Here is a 22,411-nt window from a genome sequence, read left to right as displayed (position 1 = left end):
TACACGGGTGCACCTTGTGCTGGGGACAATAAAAGGCCACTCTAAAATGTGCAGTTTTGTCACACAACACAATGTCACAGATGTCTCAAGTTTTGAGGGAGCGTGCAATTGGCCAGCTGACTGCAGGATTGTCCACCAGAGCAGTTGCCAGAGAATTTAATATTCATTTCTCTACCATAACCTGCCTTCAACGTCATTTCAGAGAATTTGGCCGTACGTCTTATGGAAGCTCATCTGCTTGCTCGTCAGCCTCACCGGGGTCTTGACCTGATTGCAGTTTGACTGTTGTAACCGACTTCAGTGGGCAAATGCTCACCTTCGATGGCCACTGGCACACTGGCGAAGTGTGCTCTTCACAGATGAATCCCAGTTTCAACTGTACCAGGCAGATGGTAGACTGTGTGGGCGAGCAGTTTGCTGATGTCAATGATGTGAACAGAGTGCCCCATGGTGGCGGTGGGTTATGGCAGGCATAAGCTACGGACAACGAACACAATTTTATTTTATCAATAGCAATCTGAAGGAACAGGTATACCGTGGCAAGATCCTGAAGCCCATTGTCGTGCCATTCATCCGCCGCCATCACCTCATGGTTCAGCATGATAATGCATGGCCCCATGTCGCGAGGATCTACACACAATTCCTGAAAGATAAAAATGTGCCAGTTCTTCCCTTGCCTGCATACTCACCAGACATGTCACCCATTGAGCGTATTTGGGATGCTCTGGATTGACGCGTACGACAGTGTGTTCCAGTTCCCGCCAATATCCAGCAACTTCGCACAGCCATTGAACAGGAGTGAGACAACATTCCACAGGCCACAATCAACAGCCTAATCATCTGTAACTCAGTAAAATCTTAGAAATTGTTGCATGTTGCGTTTTCATTTTTGTTTAGTGTAGATCTTGAATAGGAACAGCTGTCATTCTTCGAGATGTGGAATGAAAGGGCCTTAGGATATAACCTTATTGCGCACTGTACACAGTCACTATTCTCTGAGCAACCTGGGAGAGAGGCAGTGCTCCCAAAGCCCTCACACACCTTCAGCTCCAGTCAGACCCAAAGATTACCCAGACCTCTTAATCACCTCGCTCATCCTTTTGCCCTTGTCTCAACCCTCACCGCTAGCCATGGTCCCAGACCAGACAGAGAAGGACGACCCAAACGTCCCCAGTCAGTTTCAAGCACTCCTTCAGTTCAGCACTCCTTCAGTTCAGCACTCGATCATCAGGATTCAGGAAGCAACTAGCTGTCTCTTCTCCATGCCACCTTGAACTACTGTCTCTGGCATCCACTGCTTTCCTCTGCTATGAGGGGCTAAGCAGTATATTTATTGCATTTATTCATTGATATATCAATCAAATGTATTTATAAAGCCCTTTTTACATCAGAAGATGTCACGAAATGCTATACAGAAACCCAGCCTAAAACCCCAAACGGTAAGCAATGCAGATGTAGAAGCACGGTGGCTAAGAAAAACTCCCTTGAAAGGCAGGAACCTAGAGAGGAACCAAGCTCTGATGGGTGGCCAGTCCTCTTCTGGCTGTACCAGGTAGAGATTATAAGAGTATATGGCCATTAACCTCTCTCGGGTATGTGGGACAGTAGCGTCTCACCTCGTCAACAGCCAGTGAAACTGCAGGGCGCCAAATTCAAAACAACAGATATCCCATAATTAAAATTCCTCAAACATACATGTATTTTACACCATTTTAAAGATACACTTGTTGTAAATCCAGCCACAGTGTCCGATTTTCAAATAGGCTTTACGACGAAAGCAAGCCAAACGATTATGTTAGGTGAATGCCTATTCACAGAAAAACACAGCCATTTTTCCAGCCAAAGAGAGGAGTCACAAAAAGCAGAAATATAGATAAAATTAATCACTAACCTTTGATCTTCATCAGATGACACTCATAGGACTTCATGTTACACAATACATGTATGTTTTGTTCGGTAAAGTTCATATTTATATCCAAAAATCTCAGTTTACATTGGCGTGTTATGTTCAGTAGTTCCAAAACATCTGGTGATTTTTATGAGAGCCACATCAATTTACAGAAATAGTCATCATAAATGTTGATGAAAATACAAGTGTTACACATTGAATTTTAGATCCACTTCTCCTTAATGTAACCGCTGTCAGATTTCAAAAAAACTTTACGGAAAAAGCAAACCATGCAATAATCTGAGTACGGAGCTCAGACGACAAAATCAACCCAAAGAGATATCCGCCATGTTGGAGTCAACATAAGTCAGAAATAGCATTATAAATATTCACTTACCTTTGATGATCTTCATCAGAATGCACTCCCAGGAATCCCAGTTCCACAATAAATGTTTGTTTTGTTAGATAATGTCCATCATTTATGTCCAAATTCCTCCTTGTTGTTCGTGCGTTCAGTAAACAATCTAAACTCACGACGCGCGTGCAAGTCCAGCGGAAAGTGCTGACAAAGTCCAAAAAGTTCCGTCACAGTCCGTAGAAACATGTCAAACGATGTATAGAATCAATCTTTAGGATGTTTTTAACATAAATCTTCAATAATGTTCCAACCGGAGAATTCCTTTGTCTTCAGAAAAGCAAATGGAACAGAGCTCGCTCTCACGTGAACGAGCGTCACGAGCTCAAAGCATTCTGCCAGACCTCTGACTCATTCCCCTCTCATTCGGCCCCACTTCACAGTAGAAGCATCAAACAAGGTTCTATAGACTGTTGACATCTAGTGGAAGCCTTAGGAAGTGGAACATGACCCCATTTCCACTATCTTGGATAAGCAAAGAGTTGAAAACCTACGAACCTCAGATTTCCCACTTCCTGGTTGGATTTTTTCTCAAGTTTTTGCCTGCCATATGAGTTCTGTTATACTCACAGACATCATTCAAACAGTTGTAGAGACTTCAGAGTGTTTTCTATCCAAATCTACTAATATTATGCATATCCTAGGATCTGGGCCTGAGTAGCAGGCAGTTTACTCTGGGCACGCTTTTCATCCGGACGTGAAAATACTGCCCCCTACCCCAAAGAGGTTAAGGCCAGATTGTTCTTCAAGATGACCAGTAGGGTCAAATAATAATCACAGTGGTTGTCAAGGGTGCAACAGGTCAGTACCTCAAGAGTAAATGTCAGTTGGCTTTTCATAGCCAAGCTTTCAGATGTCGAGACAGTAGGTGTGGTAGAGCGAGAGAGAGAGTCGTTTAACACCAGGTCCGGGACAAGGTAGCACGTCCGGTGAACAGGTCAGGGTTCCATAGCCGCAGGCAGAACAGTTGAAACTGGAGCAGCAGCACGACCAGGTGGACTGGGGACAGCCAGGAGTCATCAGGCCAGGTAGTCCTGAGGCATATATCACATTTTAAGGATGTGTCAGACAGAGTAATTGTTTATCCAGATGTCATTTTATGGGATTGCTATCTAGGAAGATCAGCCCTGCATTACCTGACATTTGGCGTGTACCATTGCGCCAGGCAGCCACATTATACATTAGCATGTCTACTTATTCTCAGCTTACTTAGAAAATGTTCTGCACTTGTTATTCACAAGCTAGAATTAGATGGGTGATATACTTGAACATTATTAGTAATAGGTAATGACATTGTGAGAGGTTTTATAGTGTGAATATTATCTCCCTATTCCAGAGTAGTGTGGGATAACAAATGTAGCCCAGTTAGTTAAATCAACAATTGTTGGATAACTGGATATTTACCTATATTTTTGTTGTGGTGAGGCACATCTCCACTGCCATTTTGACTCATCAGCATATGAATCGGAGGGATTGTGTCGCCGCTCACCAGCCAGGCAAGATATGGCTAGATGTTTCCCATCCTTCCATTGTTTTCATCTTCACGTTGATGGTTAATCACCAATCCAACATGGCTGCTCAAAAGAACAACAACCAGGAACTAGACTACCTTTTCAGTTCAGGTAGCAGATAATGGACCCTAATAGATATTTATTTTGTTGGTGTTTTATATTAACTAATATACACTGAGTGTACAAAACGCTCTTAGGAACGCTCTTTCCATGACAGGTGAAAGCTATGATCCCTTATTGATTTCACTTAAATCCACTTCAATTACTGTAGCTGAAGGGGAGACAGGTTCAATAATGATTTTTAAGCCTTGAGACATAGATTGTGTATGTGTGCTATTCAGAGAGTGAATGGGCAAGACATAATATTTAAGTGCCTTTGAACAGGGTATGGTAGTAGGTGCCAGGCGCACAGGTTTGAGTCAAGAACTGCAACGCTGCTGGGTTTTTCACATTCAACAGTTTCCTGTATGTGTCAATCAACAAATGGAGGCTGTTCTGAGGGCAAACTCAATATTAGGAAGTTGTTTCTAATGTTTTGGACACTCAGTGTACATTGGTTCTAACTTGAATAATTATTGGTTTACAATTGTACAATTTATGCTACCCGTATATAAAAGTCACGAAAACTGCCGGAAAGCCCCACACACTCTCCCCGGTTTTAGCTTGTCGTCTAGCTGGCTAGGTTTAGGATATTTACCAGCCCATACCAGTGATAAACATAGCTATGTTATCGACATATTATGTTATCGTACACAAACAAAATCAAGCTCACTTATTTTGCTAGCTAGAAAGAAGTAGCCACAAATTCATTCAGAAACAGAGGAAGAGGAATGCTAAATGCGTTATAGCTAGCTACTGTTAGCATAGAGGTACCAAGCTAGCTCTTTCACTTACCCGATTGAGGTCCATGCTCTCTTAAGCCACTGATAATGTTCGGTCTCTGCTGGTGCTGCTGGCTGTTTGACATGCTTTAGAAGCCACATTGATGGTAGGGACAGCATCCACTTTGAGAAGGAACTTCTTGCTGAACCCCTAGTTCCATTGTTGATAGCCATGGAAGTTCTCATGGATAAAATGTGTCCCTCAGTAGATACCCAATTTGCCCGCCTCATTCTCATATCCCACTTTTTTTTAAACTTTTGTTATTCATCGTGGGATTTTGTCCCGAAGTTAGAGCTGATTTGGCGAAAACCTCAAACCCAACTTTTTGAACAACTTTGTATTATAACAATTGATTTAAGAGTTTGTAATTTGGGAATGTTTTCTTGGTGTTCTAAGTTAATATTATATGCATTGAGAAATAAGTGCTACACGTCCTTTAACCGCCCTGGTAGAGCTTTCACATGTAGTTTGATTATTTCGATGACAGGCTGGGACATGCGTATGACAGAATCAGTGAGAGTTGGCCAAATGTAGCGTTCAGTTGGTTGCGTAAGTTGTGCTTAACCCACCTCTTTCACAGGTAATGTGTATGTAACGGGAAGCATCCTGTTAAACTGTGGAGTGTGGTTTGAGTAGCTCTGTCTTTTTCTGTAATAGGTAGTCACTCTTGAACACAAAGAAGCCTGGCCCGCCTCTAACAGCCTCACAGTGACTCACTCACACAGCGTTTACAGTGCCACGGATACGGACTCACTCGGCGGCGCTGCCAAGGGAACCGCTGATTACACACGGGGATAGGTTATCATCAGGACATCCTTAGCTGCCGCGGCCAAGGGGACTGCAGGTTACTTGTGTGTCATAGGTAATCGTGTAGGCATCCTTCCTAGGAGGGGCCTATAGATTTCGATGTAGCAAATCGATAACATACACATCCAGGGACCGCTGCTTGACTATACTGCTGTATAGGTTGTTGACTTGTCTGTCTTAAATGTTGATGGCTCTCTGCCTGTAGAGTAGCCTCACAACTGGGCATGTTAGGAGGAGCAGGGCCTCTGAATAGGGTTCGTCATTAAAGTTGCTCTCACCAACAGCACCCCATCTATCAGTGCTATTTATCTGGAGGCCGAGGGCTGCTCTGAGCGAGAGGAGGAACCATGGTGGACAGATGGGCAAGGGCGTCCTCGGGATTCTCCATTCTCTGCATCCCATGATAATGAAGTGGTGGGTGTTGAAGTGCAGTCCATTATGCCCGAGCCACAGCGACCGCTTTGATCATTGAGGCAATGGAGAGTACAAACAGGTAGATCATAAATGTAACCATGGCTCTCGCTGAAAAAAGCCTCTGCCCCTGGGTGCTGATAGATGAAGGGTTTAGCCTCTGTAGTTGCCCACTCTGTTTGACACACGAGCAGTGTAATATGAAAGACAATCTTTACAGCTGCACAGCTGTCTCAGTTCAAGGTGAAGAATGTTTGATTGACTTCATATTGTGTAGGCCTATGATTTTGCCGCCGCCTTTTGTCAGCGATGAGGATGGGAGGACCGAGGGCTTACGCAGAGATACTTTCAGAGCTCTGATTTACATTGAATTCCGTGAACTCTGGCATTTATGGTATAATAGGTCCATTAAACTACATCTATAACTGGATGATTCATCTCTATCCACACCTTCTCTATCCTTTTCTTGCGCCCTTTTACTCTTTTGTACAGCACCCTTTACTTTATTTCACTCTCTTATATACACACCACACACACACACACACACAGTACAGATTTAGCGTGATACCACTGAGTGAGTGGGGCGTTGCTGTGTCACACACACAGTCCCTCAATGACCCCACACAGAGTTTAAAGCCTTCTGGTGCCATTAGTGCATTTCACTTACAGTTATCGACCCCAACCCTGGATAGAGACACACCCCCCTTCTCTTTCTCTCTTCTTTTCTCTCTCTACCATACACTCTCCTGTTCCCTCTCCTTCATTTCTTTCATTGTGGTCCCAATCTCCCACTGTGCATTTTGACATGTTTGATATGTGTGCCGTGAAATAATAATAGTCATGTCCATGCAGGGGGTAATCAAACTACATTCATGGTATGACACCCTATTTTCAGACTAACACAATCATATATGAATGAAAAAAAATATGCAGGTATTTCCTCTGGAAATTGAAAAGGGGCTGATGTTACAATAAATCAATTATTATACAGCTACATTATAACATTACAGCAAGAATGGCTTAATGCTGCTACAGCAGCACAGGAAGAATGAGCTAATATTGCTACATAACAGAGCTAATAGTGCTACAGAGCTAATAGTGCTAATATTGCTACATAACAGAGCTAATAGTGCTACAGAGCTAATAGTGCTACAGAACAGAAGCCAATAGTGCTACAGAGCTAATAGTGCTACAGAACAGAGCCAATAGTGCTACAGAGATAATAGTACTACAGAACAGAGCTAATAGTGCTACAGAGCTAAGAGTGCTACAGAACAGAGCTAATAGTGCTACAGAGCTAATAGTGCTAGGGAACAGAGCTAATAGTGCTACAGAGCTAATAGTGCTACCGAGCTAATAGTGCTAGGGAACAGAGCTAATAGTGCTACAGAGCTAATAGTGCTAGGGAACAGAGCTAATAGTGCTACAGAGCTAATAGTGCTAGGGAACAGAGCTAATAGTGCTAGTATTTGTATGTGTGTCGCAGTGGTTGTTATCAGCCCGGGCAGTTGTCTTGAGGTATTTGGCGTCAGGGCGGGATGAGTATCACACTGTTGCTTTATGTCCCGCCTGGCAGCCCTCCCTGGAATGTGGCCCATGTGACACCACCAGCAGCCAATCAGCTGCGTTATACCAGGCTAGAGAAATATGCCTCTGAGTGAGCCCAGGAAAAAAAACTCCCATTTCTTTCACTGGCTTGTTTGGGATCAGCTGGACATGTTCAGCACAGGGTGGTGAAGAGAATGCACCCAAAGCATTGATATGAAGCTGTGTTAGCTACTCTCATCTAACACATGAAATCACATCATACACAGATTACATCAGTTAAGGGAAAACCATATAGTCTAGAAAAAGAGTTGAACAATTTGTCCTAGTTTTACTAGCCTCGGACCTGTGTCCCCCACTCTCCACTTTACAAACCGAAGCAGAATTTGATTGTTCAATACAAGGTTATTGTCCAATGTGTATTTTTCTCTTTCTTTCTGTCTGTTAGTTTACTCAGTTTGGTGTTGGGTGTCCCTAATTGAGGCTGTCGGTTAAGATCCAGTCCTCCTTGAACACCTTAGAGAGGTGACTGGAGCGTCGTAGCTGCAGATAAAAGGCTTTGTCACCGGCTGTAGTGGGTTGTCTGGCGTCTTATCCCGTATCCATGGCAGAGCGGCCCCACACCTAATGAGATCTGGCCAGATTAAACCCTGAATGGAAGTACACAGAGATGGCGGAGCGAGGCAGGGCTGCACCTGTAGACCATCCAGGGACCCAGAGAGGTGTTATTGAGGTAGAGTAGGTTCCTTGAAGTGACGGACAGGAAATTCAATACCACCCTGAATACCACTTCAAGGCCTGTCTTCAAGACGACTCTCTTAGGCACAGCACTACAGTGTCATTAGTTTGAGCAGCTTTCATTCTAAAAGAGACATGAACTTGGGTCAAGGAAAGGCGAAGCACATACATAGTTATTCTCGAAGTAGCTAAACAATTCAAAAGTAATTCCTGTACATACTTCCAACAATTTTCCATCTACTCCCCCATGCTATTGTTCAACACACTATCTGTGTGTGAGAGTGGCAGGGATGTGTGACTGGCTGCTTATTTGAACCCCAGTGTGACTCTGTCTATAGTCTGGATCATTAGTCTCCCCCATTCCCCTCCTCCCTCCCTCTTCCCAATGTGTCTCTTTCTCTTCTTCTCCTGATGGTCTCTGTCTATTTCCCTGAATAAAAATATCTGTTTCCAACACACACGTACACTGTCTCTCTCTAACATCCACCCACCTCCTCCACCAAGGCAGTGAGATGCAAGACAGTGTCCAACAGCACCCCGTTGCTTTAGAAACCTCGGCCAGTGAAAGGAAGACTCTAAAGCGTTCTTTACACCAAGGAGATCAAATCGACCCAAGCTGTTAGCTCCAGCTAATTACATATGGCGCCATCTTTGTAGTGTGTGTACCGTGCACTCTCGGAGCCTGTCTCAGCAGTGGGCTCTGCCTGTCATGATAATGAAATGGTATAACAGCACTTATGTGTTTAGCGTTGCACATTGTTCAATGGCCGCTGCCAGTGCCATCCAAATAAGGATATTTCATTCAATGTATGGTTCAGTGGGCTCAGTATGTTCAGTGTTATCCAGCCACCTCTGCGGAAGGCTAATTTTATAGTCAATTAAACTCTAAGGAAATGGTATAGTAAGTAGCAGCAAGCTCTTCGGCATCTCAAAAGTTGCATTACTGTCAGCTGAAGAATGTTTTACTCCTTCGTCACCCCTTTAGAGCTGTGTGGCTTGTCAAACTGACAATAGGTAATTGGGTGTTGTCATACACACACACACTGTGCAGAATGGTAGCACTCTTGCCAGCCTCTCCGTCGTCGTGTGTGTCACTCCAATTCCTCCAAGGCTAAAAATAAACCTCTGCTGCAGTGATCGTGGTGGTGATGACCTGCCTCCAAACCGAGTCTCCAGCACAGAATTGTAATGGGGAGATGTGGCTGATGCAGAATCCTTAATGGATTTATCTTTGCCCCCATCCGTTTTGATTCTATTATTCTCTATCCTTCGCCACGGTAGATGTATTGAAACATGCTTAGTCATAATAAAGTAAAGAGGAAGTTGTCCTACGCCCCCTCTGTAAATTACTGCCAGTTGTGTTTATGCAGCACAGCATGAATATGATTTGCTCTCCTGGGTCACGTTAGCTTTCAAAAGTCTGCATTTTCAAAACATAGACCCTCCAAAAATATTTGTAAATTTTTTTTTTATTATTATTATTATTATTATTTTTTTTTTTTTTTGAGTTTACCTTCTAATTAAACAAACAGACAATAAATACATGGCTCCACTCAGTGTTGTAGAATGCAGGAAAATGCGGGTCAGTTCAAGACAGTGCTATGTGAATACTTTGTTTTCTTTACCCAATGTCGTTATAATCACATGCAACAATCATTTGTAGTCTGAATGATATTATAGCCGTAATATGCTTGTAGCCTACTCGACACTGTTGATGAAATACAAACACAATAGGAGCGTTGGAAAAATGACACGCATCTGATTAATTCATTATGAATAGGATTCATTTAATTTCATTATTTTACATTTTTAATTGTAACCACAATGTAACAAATAATTAAACTGTGGTTCGAACTTTAGCAAACAAACTAGTGTGAAAACGTCAGCATAGCAAACATTGTCAACATAAATGTGCGCCTACTTCCTCATCTCCCTCCTTTGCGCTCTGTTTTCTCCTTGTCAAAAAGGGTGCGTGCCCAAGCAAAGTAAACATTTCAGGACTCCGGTGCCCCTATTTTTAAAATTGTCATTAGTCTCTCTGGGTGATCAGTGCCTATGCAGGAGCATTTCTTGGGTCAGAATTTGGTTCTGGCAGCTGAATCCCCCTTCAGCTCAAACACTGGACACGAGTAGGACCACAGCATGCGCTGTGAGCTGAGCGTGTGCTGGGAACACGTTCCAAATGCCACTGACTGAGACTCCTGCCACATACACCCTCCCCACAGACCGGCAGATAGAGTACAAGTGGTTTGGAGGGTTGATGAGACGTTTCGGATAATTGCAGCGAGTCTATTAAAATATTAAAAGCTGAAACTTGAAATGTTATGTCATGGTCAGTACACTTGCGTTTTCAGAATGCAACACATATTTGTGCTTTTTGTTGTTGTGCGAAACATAATTCTAAATAATTGTGCTTTAGCTAGGCTACAGCTCCATGCACTGTTAGAAATGAGTGATGAGTGCTACATTTCTATGTAAACAGCCCACAGGCCTCGCAAATTCTTTCTAACACACAGACGCATGAACACACACACACACAGAGACGTATACATGCGTTTGATACACACACACACACACACACACTACTCCGGATTGTATGGATTGGGTTACCTCTGTGAACAGTCGTTAGATCATACCATGGTTTTACTCTTCCTACAGTGCCTTCAGAAACTATTCACAACTGTTTTTTTGCACAATTTGTTGTTTCAAAATGGGATTAAAATGGATTTAATTGTACTTTTTTTGGTCAATGATCTACATAAAATACTAAAAAGAATCTGAGTACATGCAACTTATTATGTGACTTGTTAAGCATTTTTTACTTCTGAACTTATTTAGGCTTGTCATAACAAAGGGTTGAATACTTATTCAATCAAGTTTATTTTATATAGCCCTTCGTACATCAGCTAATATCTCGAAGTGCTGTACAGAAACCCAGCCTAAAACCCCAAACAGCAAGCAATGCAGGTGTAGAAGCACGGTGGCTAGGAAAAACTCCCTAGAAAGGCCAAAACCTAGGAAGAAAACCTGCCCATTATTGACTTTCAACTTTTCATTTTTAATTTGTTTGTAAACATTTCTAAAACATAATTACACTTTGACATTATGGGGGTATTGTGTGTAGACCAGTGACACAACATGTCAATTAAATCCATTTTAAATGTGAATACTTTCTGAAGTAATCTCTTTTATTTGTGGTACCTAACTTTGAATGCAGAATTTAAACCGTTCTGTGAGTGTGTTTAGTCAGGCCTTCTTTATATGTTGGACATTTTTGAGCGGACTGAACAATACAATAAAACTGTTTCCATGCATCCTAGACTACATTCGATTAGGCCTGTCTGTAGTTTCTAGTTTTTCAACAGAAACTTGTCTTTCAGTCCCAAGATTTTGAGGAGAGCCGCATCTCCCTCTTCTATCCTTCAACCCTCCCTGTATGTTTGGATTGTTCTGTGGCTGTGTTCATGATAAAGCAAAGGATCCCAGCAGATAACAGCCTACTTATCGTCCCTCACTCAGCATATTAGTGGAGTAAACTGCTACTGTTCTCTGGGTATTAATACAATGATAGGAGACTTGCAGCTTTCATCTACCTGTATGCAAGGGAAGCCTCCCTCTGTTTCCTAGCTGCAGTGCAAGCTGTACACATCTACATTGGGAAAAATATGTATAGCTGAAATTGTAATTCATTTTATGTCTTTGTTTTGATTTAAAGTTAGTATAACCAAATAAAATAAAATAAAATTTTATTTGTCACATACACATGGTTAGCAGATGTTAATGTGAGTGTAGCGAAATGCTTGTGCTTCTAGTTCCGACAATGCAGTAATAACCAACAAGTAATCTAACCTAACAATTCCACAACTACTACCTGTAGTAACCAATTGATATGCAACCTGGTCACTCACTATTAATTTCCTAGATATCTTCATTTCTCTATAAAGGCCTAGTGGGCTAGTTATTGTGCAATGTATTTTACGCCATGTCTGTTCTAGTAGCGGTACCATAATGCTGTGTTGATTTGCTGAATTGATGTGAAACACTTAAAGGCCATCCTCAATGGGGAAAGTAATCTTGTCCGCTAGCGTGGGGAAGGACATCTAGAGGCCTGCACAGGCATGAATTTTAAGCCCTGCCCATGCCGTTCAGGCCCTACCCTACCCATGCCCCCGACGTTCAGGCCCTACCCTACCCATGCCCCGACTTTCAGGCCCTACCCTACCCCGGCCCATTGCATCTGCCAGATTTAAGGCCCGGTCCGAAATCAGAAATAACTTCTTCCATTAGTAAATTCATTAGCTGCTCCTATGCTTGTCATTGCTCCCTATGCACAGCTCGCACTGCATGCGCTCTACCCATGACGCTCGGGGTCTGAGTATCCATAGCAACGGCTCTGCTTGGGCTGCTCTGCTCAATGAGGAGACATAAGTGAGCAGTTAGCTGCTTTATGTCACTCTAAACTCAGACAACTCAAGTAACATTATTTTCTTTGAAATAATCTCTCCTGTTTTATATTTGACGAGGTTGAAGCACTTCTGACACCATGTTATGATCTTAGTCAGATATGACTACTGTGCAGCAGAGCACAAGCAGATGGCTCAACTTCAATATGTTAGTGATCAAATTAGTGATATCCGAGCCCTGCCCATACCCTAGTTATTGATAAATAAATAAAAAACAGGCCCTACCCGATGTATAATCGGGGCTCCCGAGTGGCGCAGCGGTCTAAGGCGCTGTATCACATCCGGCCGTGATTGGGAGTCCCATAGGGTGGCGCACAATTGGCCCAGCGTCGTCCTGGTTTGGCCGGGGTAGGCGCGTCATTGTAAATAAGAATTTGCTCTTAACTGACTTGCCTAGTTAAATAAAGGTAAAATTAAAATAAAAAATTGGGGTCGGGTAGCAGAGCTCTAAGGGCATCCCATTCTGATGTCCTGGGAACACCCATCATCCCAGGCATTAAAATGCATTGATTGAATTATGTTTGAATTATGAGTTACACCTGTGGCACTACCATTACAAATGTCTCCAAACGAGAACTTTCTCACCAGAAGTAATTGTCCCATGATGTGTGATGATTAAGAAGCACTAGGCCTTTATCTTAATTTCTCTGACTAAATTTAAGACAATTTTGAATCTCCTGATGTGGTCATATTACTGGAAAACTGTTTAAGTCCGGGATAAGGAGGCTAGGACTATCATGAGGCTTTTAAGGAAGTTGACAGCAGCTAGGCATTTGGCTATAAAGTTTTCCCTCAGGACATCAGCAAATCCACAGTGTGTAACTTTTTAATGTAGCCTAGTATTCTTAGACTTCAGTCTGATTGTTACAGCGGGCCAAACTGCATTGGACATGAAATGCCTTAGGAAATATCATTCTGGTTATTCTTTCATTATGTATTGTATGAGTGGAAACCTAATGAATAGTAAACAGTGTATTGTAATACCTCTTGTCTTGTAATATGTCTTGTGACCACCTGTTTAATCTTCAAATTTCATGTAGCTCTCCAAACCTAAGGTCGAAGTTGACTATGTTCAGTGGGTAAAAGTCTGCCGTTTGTCCAAGTGCTTTTGTGTCAGTTTTTGTTGTTACAGTTTTAGTGTGTTCATGAAATGCCCTCTTGTTCACAGATCTGCACCAACATATTCCGGACTCTTCCGCCGAGTGACAACCCTGATTTTGACCCAGAGGAGGATGAGCCTACTCTCGAGGCCTCATGGCCACACATACAGGTTAAACCACGTCACTTCAACTTGACCTCATCTTAACTCTACTTTTTTTTAACATATGTGTTATACCTGGTAGTATGCGCTATATGTATATTTCATTTGGCTCAGATTTAGTTCGTTGACTTTTCCCAGCTTGTCTACGAGTTCCTCCTGCGATTCTTGGAGAACCCAGACTTTCAGCCCAGCATCGCCAAGCGCTACATTGATCAGAAGTTTGTGCTGCAGGTAAGCATCCCGTCAATGACCCTTATCCCCTCAGATTTCATGCCATCGTCAGTCAAATGGCCACGTGACATCGCCATCAGCAGGGGTGTGTGTATTCACTAGGAGGCAAACGGGCCAAAACATTGAACTTGTCCAATAAGAAAGTCTTGTTTTCTGTTCTTAACGTTTTCCGTTGCATACACCCCTGGTTTGTCAGTGTTGTTCAAAGCTATTGTATTGATTACCAAATATTGTAGAGACTCTCATTTTCTGTTGTTTACTGATGTCACTGTCGGTTCTCTGTGGAACAAAAAGGGTACACACAGAAACAAGGCCAAACTAAGTGAAGTCAAGAAGACAGACCTGGCAGCCTCACAAGCCTCAGACTGCCTGCTTAACATCTTCTCTTCAAAAGTCTCCAGTACAATACATCAAACACCAACCATGTTTGAATAATCATTTGGTAAATGAATCTGTTTTGTTAAAGCGGTCATTTTGATTTGGCTTTGAACAAAAGCGGCACCGATGTGCAATTCCGTTTTGCGCTCCAGAGCAGAAAGGTCAGAGTATGACCGACCGAAAACAATGAACATGTTTGATTGATTATCTCTCCTGGCAGTTATCAAAGCCTGTTTTTTTTAACAATACATCCTGTGAAAGTTAGTTTGGAGCATAACATTTTACGAGTACATTTCTTCAGTGTTAGTCTCAGTATTTAGCCTAGCTTCTCACGGGCACATATGCCCTGATCCCAGATTGCCCGAGTATGTCTCAATGGTATTTCACCATCTTAACGTCCCACCTTGGGTCGTAATCATTAGGCACCAAAAGGTAGAAAACAGACTGAAACTGGAAGAGACAACCTGACATTTCCGTTAAACAAAACGTTTGCTGCGGTGTGCCCTAATGAATACGACCCTGTCTCACCCTTGCTGGAGCTCTTCAGCGGTAACCTGCTGGGGCTGTGCCGTGCGTATTTATCGAGCCGTCCTCCTCTCCCTAGAGCGAGGGAATAAAAGGACGAACGCTATGGCCTGGAATGTTGGCTGAGCTGCAGCATCCGAGGTGCTCTGGCTGAGTTTCCATGATGCGAGTGGTGGAGTGGTGTCGTGGGGAAGCTTTAAATAGCTCCCTATTGTTTACTCTGTTGGGAGGGAAAAGGGGACTGTGGTTGGAAAGAGGCTGGTGAAGGGGCCGGGCTAAGGGTCGGACAGAGAGGACAGGCCCTGTTTTTTCTGTGGTTGTTTAATTCTCAGTGCTCTCTCCTGTTTCTCTATGACTGTTGGAGACAGACCTTGACATGGGAGAGGGACTGTACAATCAGTTCACATTGGAACGTTTGTGTATTTATAGCCGACTGTATTTCATTTCATCAGGTTGAGCTGTCAGGACATATTTTATGCATAGTTATTTATTAGGGAAATTGCACTCTCTGTGAATGTAGTAGTCTTTGAAATGGTGTAGTACGTGCAGAGGGGAAGGAAGTACAGCCCTGTCATTACCAGAGTTGCGGAGGTGTTGTCACTATAGATTGGCTTCCTGTCGCTCTGCTGATGCTGGGCAAAATACTCCTCTCAAAACATCCACATGAAAGGTGTCGTACTCTCCCAAATATTCAATCAGTTTGAAGATATAAGCATAATTTTAAATGTTTCCAAATGATGTACATATTGCAGCGGGCACTGGTTTTTCTCCCAGTTACTGAATGCCCACTAAAGAATGGAATACATACAATTGTACCATGATATTTGATTAGAAAGCTCTCTTTCAAAGTGTGTTGATATTTAACAAGGAAGCCGTTGAGTCCAGATCTTATGTAGCCTATGTTTCTTGTCTCTGGATGTGTCACAGATAGTCATCATGCAGAGCTCATTGTGTGGTTAGTGGCTGCTGCTGTGGTATGATCAGAACGCCTGTGTCTTCACTGTCAGCTATGTGCTTGTCAGGGCAGGGGGACTGGGAGAGGGCCGGGTGGGACAACAACATGGCAGGGAAAACACTCAACACATTCTGTTTTGACTGGCTGACTGGTTGATTGGCTGGCTGGCTGGCTGGCTGGCTGGCTGGCTGGCTGGCTGGCTGGCTGGCTGGCTGGCTGGCTGGCTGGCTGGTTGACTAACTGACTTGCTGAAGGCAGTGAGGAGTTATTCTCACCAGCCCCGCCCATATCCTGAAACTGAACAAACCCTTTGCTGTTGAACAAGGCTTCTAGTCACTTGGAAAGATGCTTTGCTAGAACTGAACTGAAACCTATTGTGAGTCATGCATTCAAATTACAGTGACACTCTCTCTGTTACCTTGTTCCTCACTTTTTACTTTCTGTTTGAACCTATATCTGCCTCTGTATACTGTGTATGTCTGCGCACGCACACAATGTTGTACCCTTAAGTAGTGTTAAGTGGTATTGCCTCTGCTTCCTGTATATAATACAGGTTAGGCTACTGACTGTAGAAAGAGGCTGTTTGCACAAGTCTAATCCCGATCATTAGATATATGCTATGAACCCATTAAGCCCTGTGTTGTCAAAACAACAATACTTAGTGACAGAGGTCTCTCGACCTCCGTACGTTCTCTCTATGTTCTCCCCCTCCTAGTGCACGGTTAGCCTGTCCAGGCAGAGCTCTCTGTGAGGGGTCTGGATGTGACTGTCTCAAATGGCACCCTGTTCACTATAGGGAATCCCATAGGGCTCTGGTGGAAGGTAGTGCACTGAATAGGGTATAGGGTATTATTTCCGATGCAGCCCGCGTCTCCGATTGAACTCTTCTCTTCCAGGTGGGATTATTATTAAATGACGCCGTCACGTCATTGGCACGCAGCGAAAGGAAAGAGAGCTCCAGGGGGGCTGTTTTTACCTTTGAGCACAGACTGAGGCTTAGCCGGGGCAGAGAGGAAGAGCGAGGAAGTGCTGGAGGTCACAACCTCCCCGTGGATACACCCCAATTATTTACGTAGCTGCTCCAGACCCACTTCCTCCCTCTCTGACTTCTCAATCAAAATACTGCACACAGCTACAGTGTAGACTGTACGCGCATTACAACAAGCCCGTATTAAGTTTGTCTGTCTGTCTACAGCTCAAATGCATGCATGCACACGTGCATAGGGTGTACACACAGCGCACAGCAGGGGGTGCGATGATTGCTTTTCTGTCACGCAGTGTCAAGCTCACCTGACACCTGAAAGGCATTGACATGCATTGTTTCTTTTAGCTTCTCTCAGAGGGCTGCACATAAACAGACAGGATGAGGATCAGCCATTTTGTTTATGCACCATTCTCCTTCCATCCTGGTCTCAGTGTGTGTCTGTGCTTTGTAAAAATAGAGACCTGTTGTTCTGCTTCCCTATCGATAAAACTGGAGGTACTTTCTCTGAGGTTTAGCAGAATGTCGCTCTTTGTTTTGCTGCTTTTATCTGCAGCAGGAAGTAGCCTTAGACCTGCAGAGAAAATAACTACTTTGAGTGTAGCTTTTAGAAACTTATTGGCTTCTTCTGAAAAATAGTAATTTCAGTTCAACCATGACTCATCAGTAATGACCCTTTTGCAGAGACAATTGACATTGTTGGAGGTTGGTTGTAACAATAGCTCTGTCACAGTGGCAACAGCTCTGGTGGAGATTCCTGCAATCAGCATGCCAATTGCACGCTCCCTCAACTTGAGACATCTGTGGGATTGTGTTGTGTGACAAAACTGCACATTTTAGAGTGGCCTTTTATTGTCCACAGGACAAGGTGCATCTGTGTAATTATCATGCTGTTTAATCAGCTTCTTGATATGTCACACCTGTCAAGTGGATGGATTATCTTGGCAAAGGAGAAATGCTCACTAACAGGGATTTAACCAGATTTGTGAACAACATTTTTGTGCATATGAAACATTTCTGAAATATTTCAGCTCATGAAACATGGGACCAACACTTTACATGTTGTGTTTTTGTTCAGTATAAAATGTGATTTAAGATTATCTCCAGCTCAGGGCTCCAGCTATGCAATTTGTTTGCTAACTTGCTAGCTAGCAAGATCAAACTTCTTGGTTACAGCAATCAACCCCTGCTGGATCAAGATTCCTGCTTCCTAAATTGTTTTCTGCGTCAAAAAAACATCCCTTGTGTGGACTGCCGGTAATATCGTATACCCCGGTATGGTACAGGAACACTGCCGGTAATATCGTATACCCCGGTATGGTACAGGAACACTGCCGGTAATATCGTATACCCCGGTATGGTACAGGAACACTGCCGGTAATATCGTATACCCCGGTATGGTACAGGAACACTGCCGGTAATATCGTATACCCCGGTATGGTACAGGAACACTGCCGGTAATATCGTATACCCCGGTATGGTACAGGAACACTGCCGGTAATATCGTATACCCCGGTATGGTACAGGAACACTGCCGGTAATATCGTATACCCCGGTATGGTACAGGAACACTGCCGGTAATATCGTATACCCCGGTATGGTACAGGAACACTGCCGGTAATATCGTATACCCCGGTATGGTACAGGAACACTGCCGGTAATATCGTATACCCCGGTATGGTACAGGAACACTGCCGGTAATATCGTATACCCCGGTATGGTACAGGAACACTGCCGGTAATATCGTATACCCCGGTATGGTACAGGAACACTGCCGGTAATATCGTATACCCCGGTATGGTACAGGAACACTGCCGGTAATATCGTATACCCCGGTATGGTACAGGAACACTGCCGGTAATATCGTATACCCCGGTATGGTACAGGAACACTGCCGGTAATATCGTATACCCCGGTATGGTACAGGAACACTGCCGGTAATATCGTATACCCCGGTATGGTACAGGAACACTGCCGGTAATATCGTATACCCCGGTATGGTACAGGAACACTGCCGGTAATATCGTATACCCCGGTATGGTACAGGAACACTGCCGGTAATATCGTATACCCCGGTATGGTACAGGAACACTGCCGGTAATATCGTATACCCCGGTATGGTACAGGAACACTGCCGGTAATATCGTATACCCCGGTATGGTACAGGAACACTGCCGGTAATATCGTATACCCCGGTATGGTACAGGAACACTGCCGGTAATATCGTATACCCCGGTATGGTACAGGAACACTGCCGGTAATATTGTATACCCCGGTATGGTACAGGAACACTGCCGGTAATATCGTATACCCCGGTATGGTACAGGAACACTGCCGGTAATATCGTATACCCCGGTATGGTACAGGAACACTGCCGGTAATATCGTATACCCCGGTATGGTACAGGAACACTGCCGGTAATATCGTATACCCCGGTATGGTACAGGAACACTGCTGAAAATATTGTATACCCCGGTATGGTACAGGAACACTGCTGAAAATATTGTATACCCCGGTATGGTACAGGAACGGTATGAAGGTATGACCATCTGAATACCACCCAGCCCTACAGAACACAACCCTGGTCAGAGCTGTTCTACGTCTATAATGTTTCGTTAGACTGTGTTGGCTTAGCTTATTAGCACCAATAGTGTAACAGCCCTCTACTTTCAGGATATTTTCATCATTCATACAGTGAAACGTATCGACTGACTGACTGATGACGAACGTACAGTACTGTGTCCCTCTGGGAGCTTTGTCTCTCAGACATCATAGGTTCTTCTTGGATGACCTTGCAGAACAGAACAATTCGCTCAGCTCCCAGACCCCAGTGCGACTGTAACATAACAGACATAACAGACACAGCAGAGGTCAAGTTCAGGAAAAAGTGCATTAGCCTCTGGGTGAAATCCCACTGGTCGGGTCTTGATGATCACTGATGGTGATTGAATATTGACCCTGGCCCCGGGCCCCCTGCATGGCTGAATCATAGTCTTGTCCGGGCCACGTCCCAACACTATCAAGCAACATCCTTATCTATGGCCTATTTCCTTGTCCTCGCTGATTTGAGTGGACTTGATGGATGCAGGCTAAGTAGCATTGCAAGAATAAAGCTGAAAACAGCAGTTAGCTGTAAATTAGCTTCCCGCATTTGGAGTGATGACATAAGGTCATACAATAGGTCAAAGGATGTTATTAAGAGTATTGGGAAGCAGCCTAGTATCGTCTGTGTGTCTGCAACAGAGGAGTCTGCTGCCTCGGTGTCAAGCTGGGGGATGAGGGCTGGACTGTAACGGAGGAGGCTGCTGCCTTGGTGCCAGGCTGGAGGAGGGCTGGACTGTAACGAAGGAGTCTGCTGCCTTGGTGCCGGGCTGGGGGAGGAGGGCTAGACTGTAACGGGTCTGCTGCCTTGGTGCCAGACTGAGGGAGGAGGGCGGGACTGGAACGGGGGCACTGCTCTGCTGGAATGGCAACCCTGTCATTGTGGTCCTGGCAACCTCATAAAATGACGAAACCCACATTTTAGGAACTGGCCGACATCAGCACTAGCTAGGCTATTCCTCTGGGCTCAGTGGCATGTTCCTACACCGCTCCTCTCCTTTAAACAGTAACGTTACAGTACTGATCACTGATACCAAAATCGCTCTTCTCCTTTAAACAGTAGCTAACATTACAGTACAAAGGACTGATCCTAAACCGCTAATTTCCTTTCAACAGCAATTTGCCCGCCCACACGACGCCATACACGTGGTCTGCGGATGTGAGGCTGGTTGGATGTACTGCCAAATTTTCTAAAACAACATTGGTAGAGAAATTAACATTAAATTCTCTGGCAACCGCTCTTGTGGACATTCCTGCAGTCGGCATGCCAATTGCACACTCCCTCAACTTGAGACATCTGTGGCATTGTTGTGTGACAAAACTGCACATTTTAGAATGGTCTTTTATTGTCCCGAGCACAAGGTGCACCTGTGTAATGATCATGCTTCTTGATATGCCGCACCTGTCAGGAGGATGGATTATCTTGACAAAGGAGAAATGCTCACTAACAGGGACGTAAACAAATTTGTGCTCAAAATTTGAGAGCTTGTGCGATTTGGAAAATTTCTGTGATTTCATTTCAGCTCCGGAAATATGGGACCAGCACTTTACATGTTGCGTTTTATATTTTTGATCAGTGTGTATATACCTGCACCAGAACCTACAGGGTTACATCATGTATATGATATGTAAGCAGTTGGTAGCTGCAATAAGATATAATGTGATTTATGTCTGTTCTTGGCTCTGATGACTAGTAGGTAGCGGCAGGTAGCCTAGCGGTTAGAGCGTTGGGGCAGTAACCGAAAGGTCGCTGGTTTGAATACACGAGGTAAAAAAGGTCAAAGATCTGTGCCCTTGAGCAAGGCACTTAACCCTAACTATCTCCAGTGTTGCTGTACTACTATGGCTGACCCTGTAAAACAACACATTTCACTGCACCTATCTGGTGTATGTGACAAAACATAATTCTTTGTTGTAGCAGGCATATAGTTGACTATATTTGTCACATTTGGTGATAAAAACATAGTAAGTTTTAGTTGAAACTGTCTTTAAATCATGTTTATTTAATTTTTACACCACCCTCTGTAGGTATGACTGGGTATGTTGTATGTTTGTATGTATGTTTACGCTGCTATTTGTTCCTTTACATTGGTTGGTTGTTTAGCAACGAAACCGACAGGTGCGCAAATATGGGGTGAAACAGATGGGGTTGGCTTAAATTGTTGACATGTAAACTATATTGTCTCCAATGTTTATTGAAAACATAAATAAATGAGCACTTATTGTCTCTCAAATGCATCGTTACAGTTGTTTTAATAATACTGATTGTGGCTTCTATCAATGTAATTGTCTGCATAATTTCCAATCCCCCATATATATAATTTTTTTGTAAATATACTAATGGACAACAATACTTAAGCTTACACTTCCAGCTGATACATACTACATACATTTCACAGACAGTATATTTTACGTTAGTTATCTTTTGTTTGTTTTTAGTCCCAGCCTTCAGCTTAAATCAACAATATTTTACCGCTGGTTTAGAACTTTTGTGAAATATCACATTCTCATAGTTTCTATAGATTATAAAAGAAAGATAAACACCTTTGCTAATAGTATTATTATATTATTGATTGATTGTTCTTATCAAATCACCCAGCAGTGCTATTTGCAGAGTTGGTTACATGTAAGTGTTGCATTCCTTCAGCCATTCCTTAACCTACGACCAAAAACATGCTATACAATTGAAGTCGGACGTTTTACATACAACTTAGGTTGGAGTCATTAAAACAATTTTTTCAACCACTCCACAAATTTCTTGTTAACAAACTATAGTTTTGGCAAGTCGGTTACGACATCTACTTTGTGCATGACACAA

The 22,411-nt window shown here is 43.4% G+C and overlaps 1 protein-coding gene across 1 annotated transcript in view; it reads left to right on the top strand.

Moving 5' to 3' along the window:
- Positions 1-22,411, top strand: part of ppp2r5a (protein phosphatase 2, regulatory subunit B', alpha isoform) — a 76,043-nt gene that overhangs the window by 40,268 nt on the left and 13,364 nt on the right. The window contains exons 3-4 of the mRNA XM_038968152.1: positions 13,829-13,930; positions 14,060-14,152. Of these exons, the coding sequence (XP_038824080.1) occupies positions 13,829-13,930; positions 14,060-14,152 (195 nt within the window). The remainder of the gene's footprint in view (positions 1-13,828; positions 13,931-14,059; positions 14,153-22,411) is intronic.

The sequence above is a fragment of the Salvelinus namaycush genome, chromosome 29 (genome assembly GCF_016432855.1).
Source record: "Salvelinus namaycush isolate Seneca chromosome 29, SaNama_1.0, whole genome shotgun sequence".
Lineage (NCBI taxonomy): Eukaryota > Metazoa > Chordata > Actinopteri > Salmoniformes > Salmonidae > Salvelinus > Salvelinus namaycush.
This window is presented reverse-complemented; position numbering and strand designations above follow the sequence as displayed.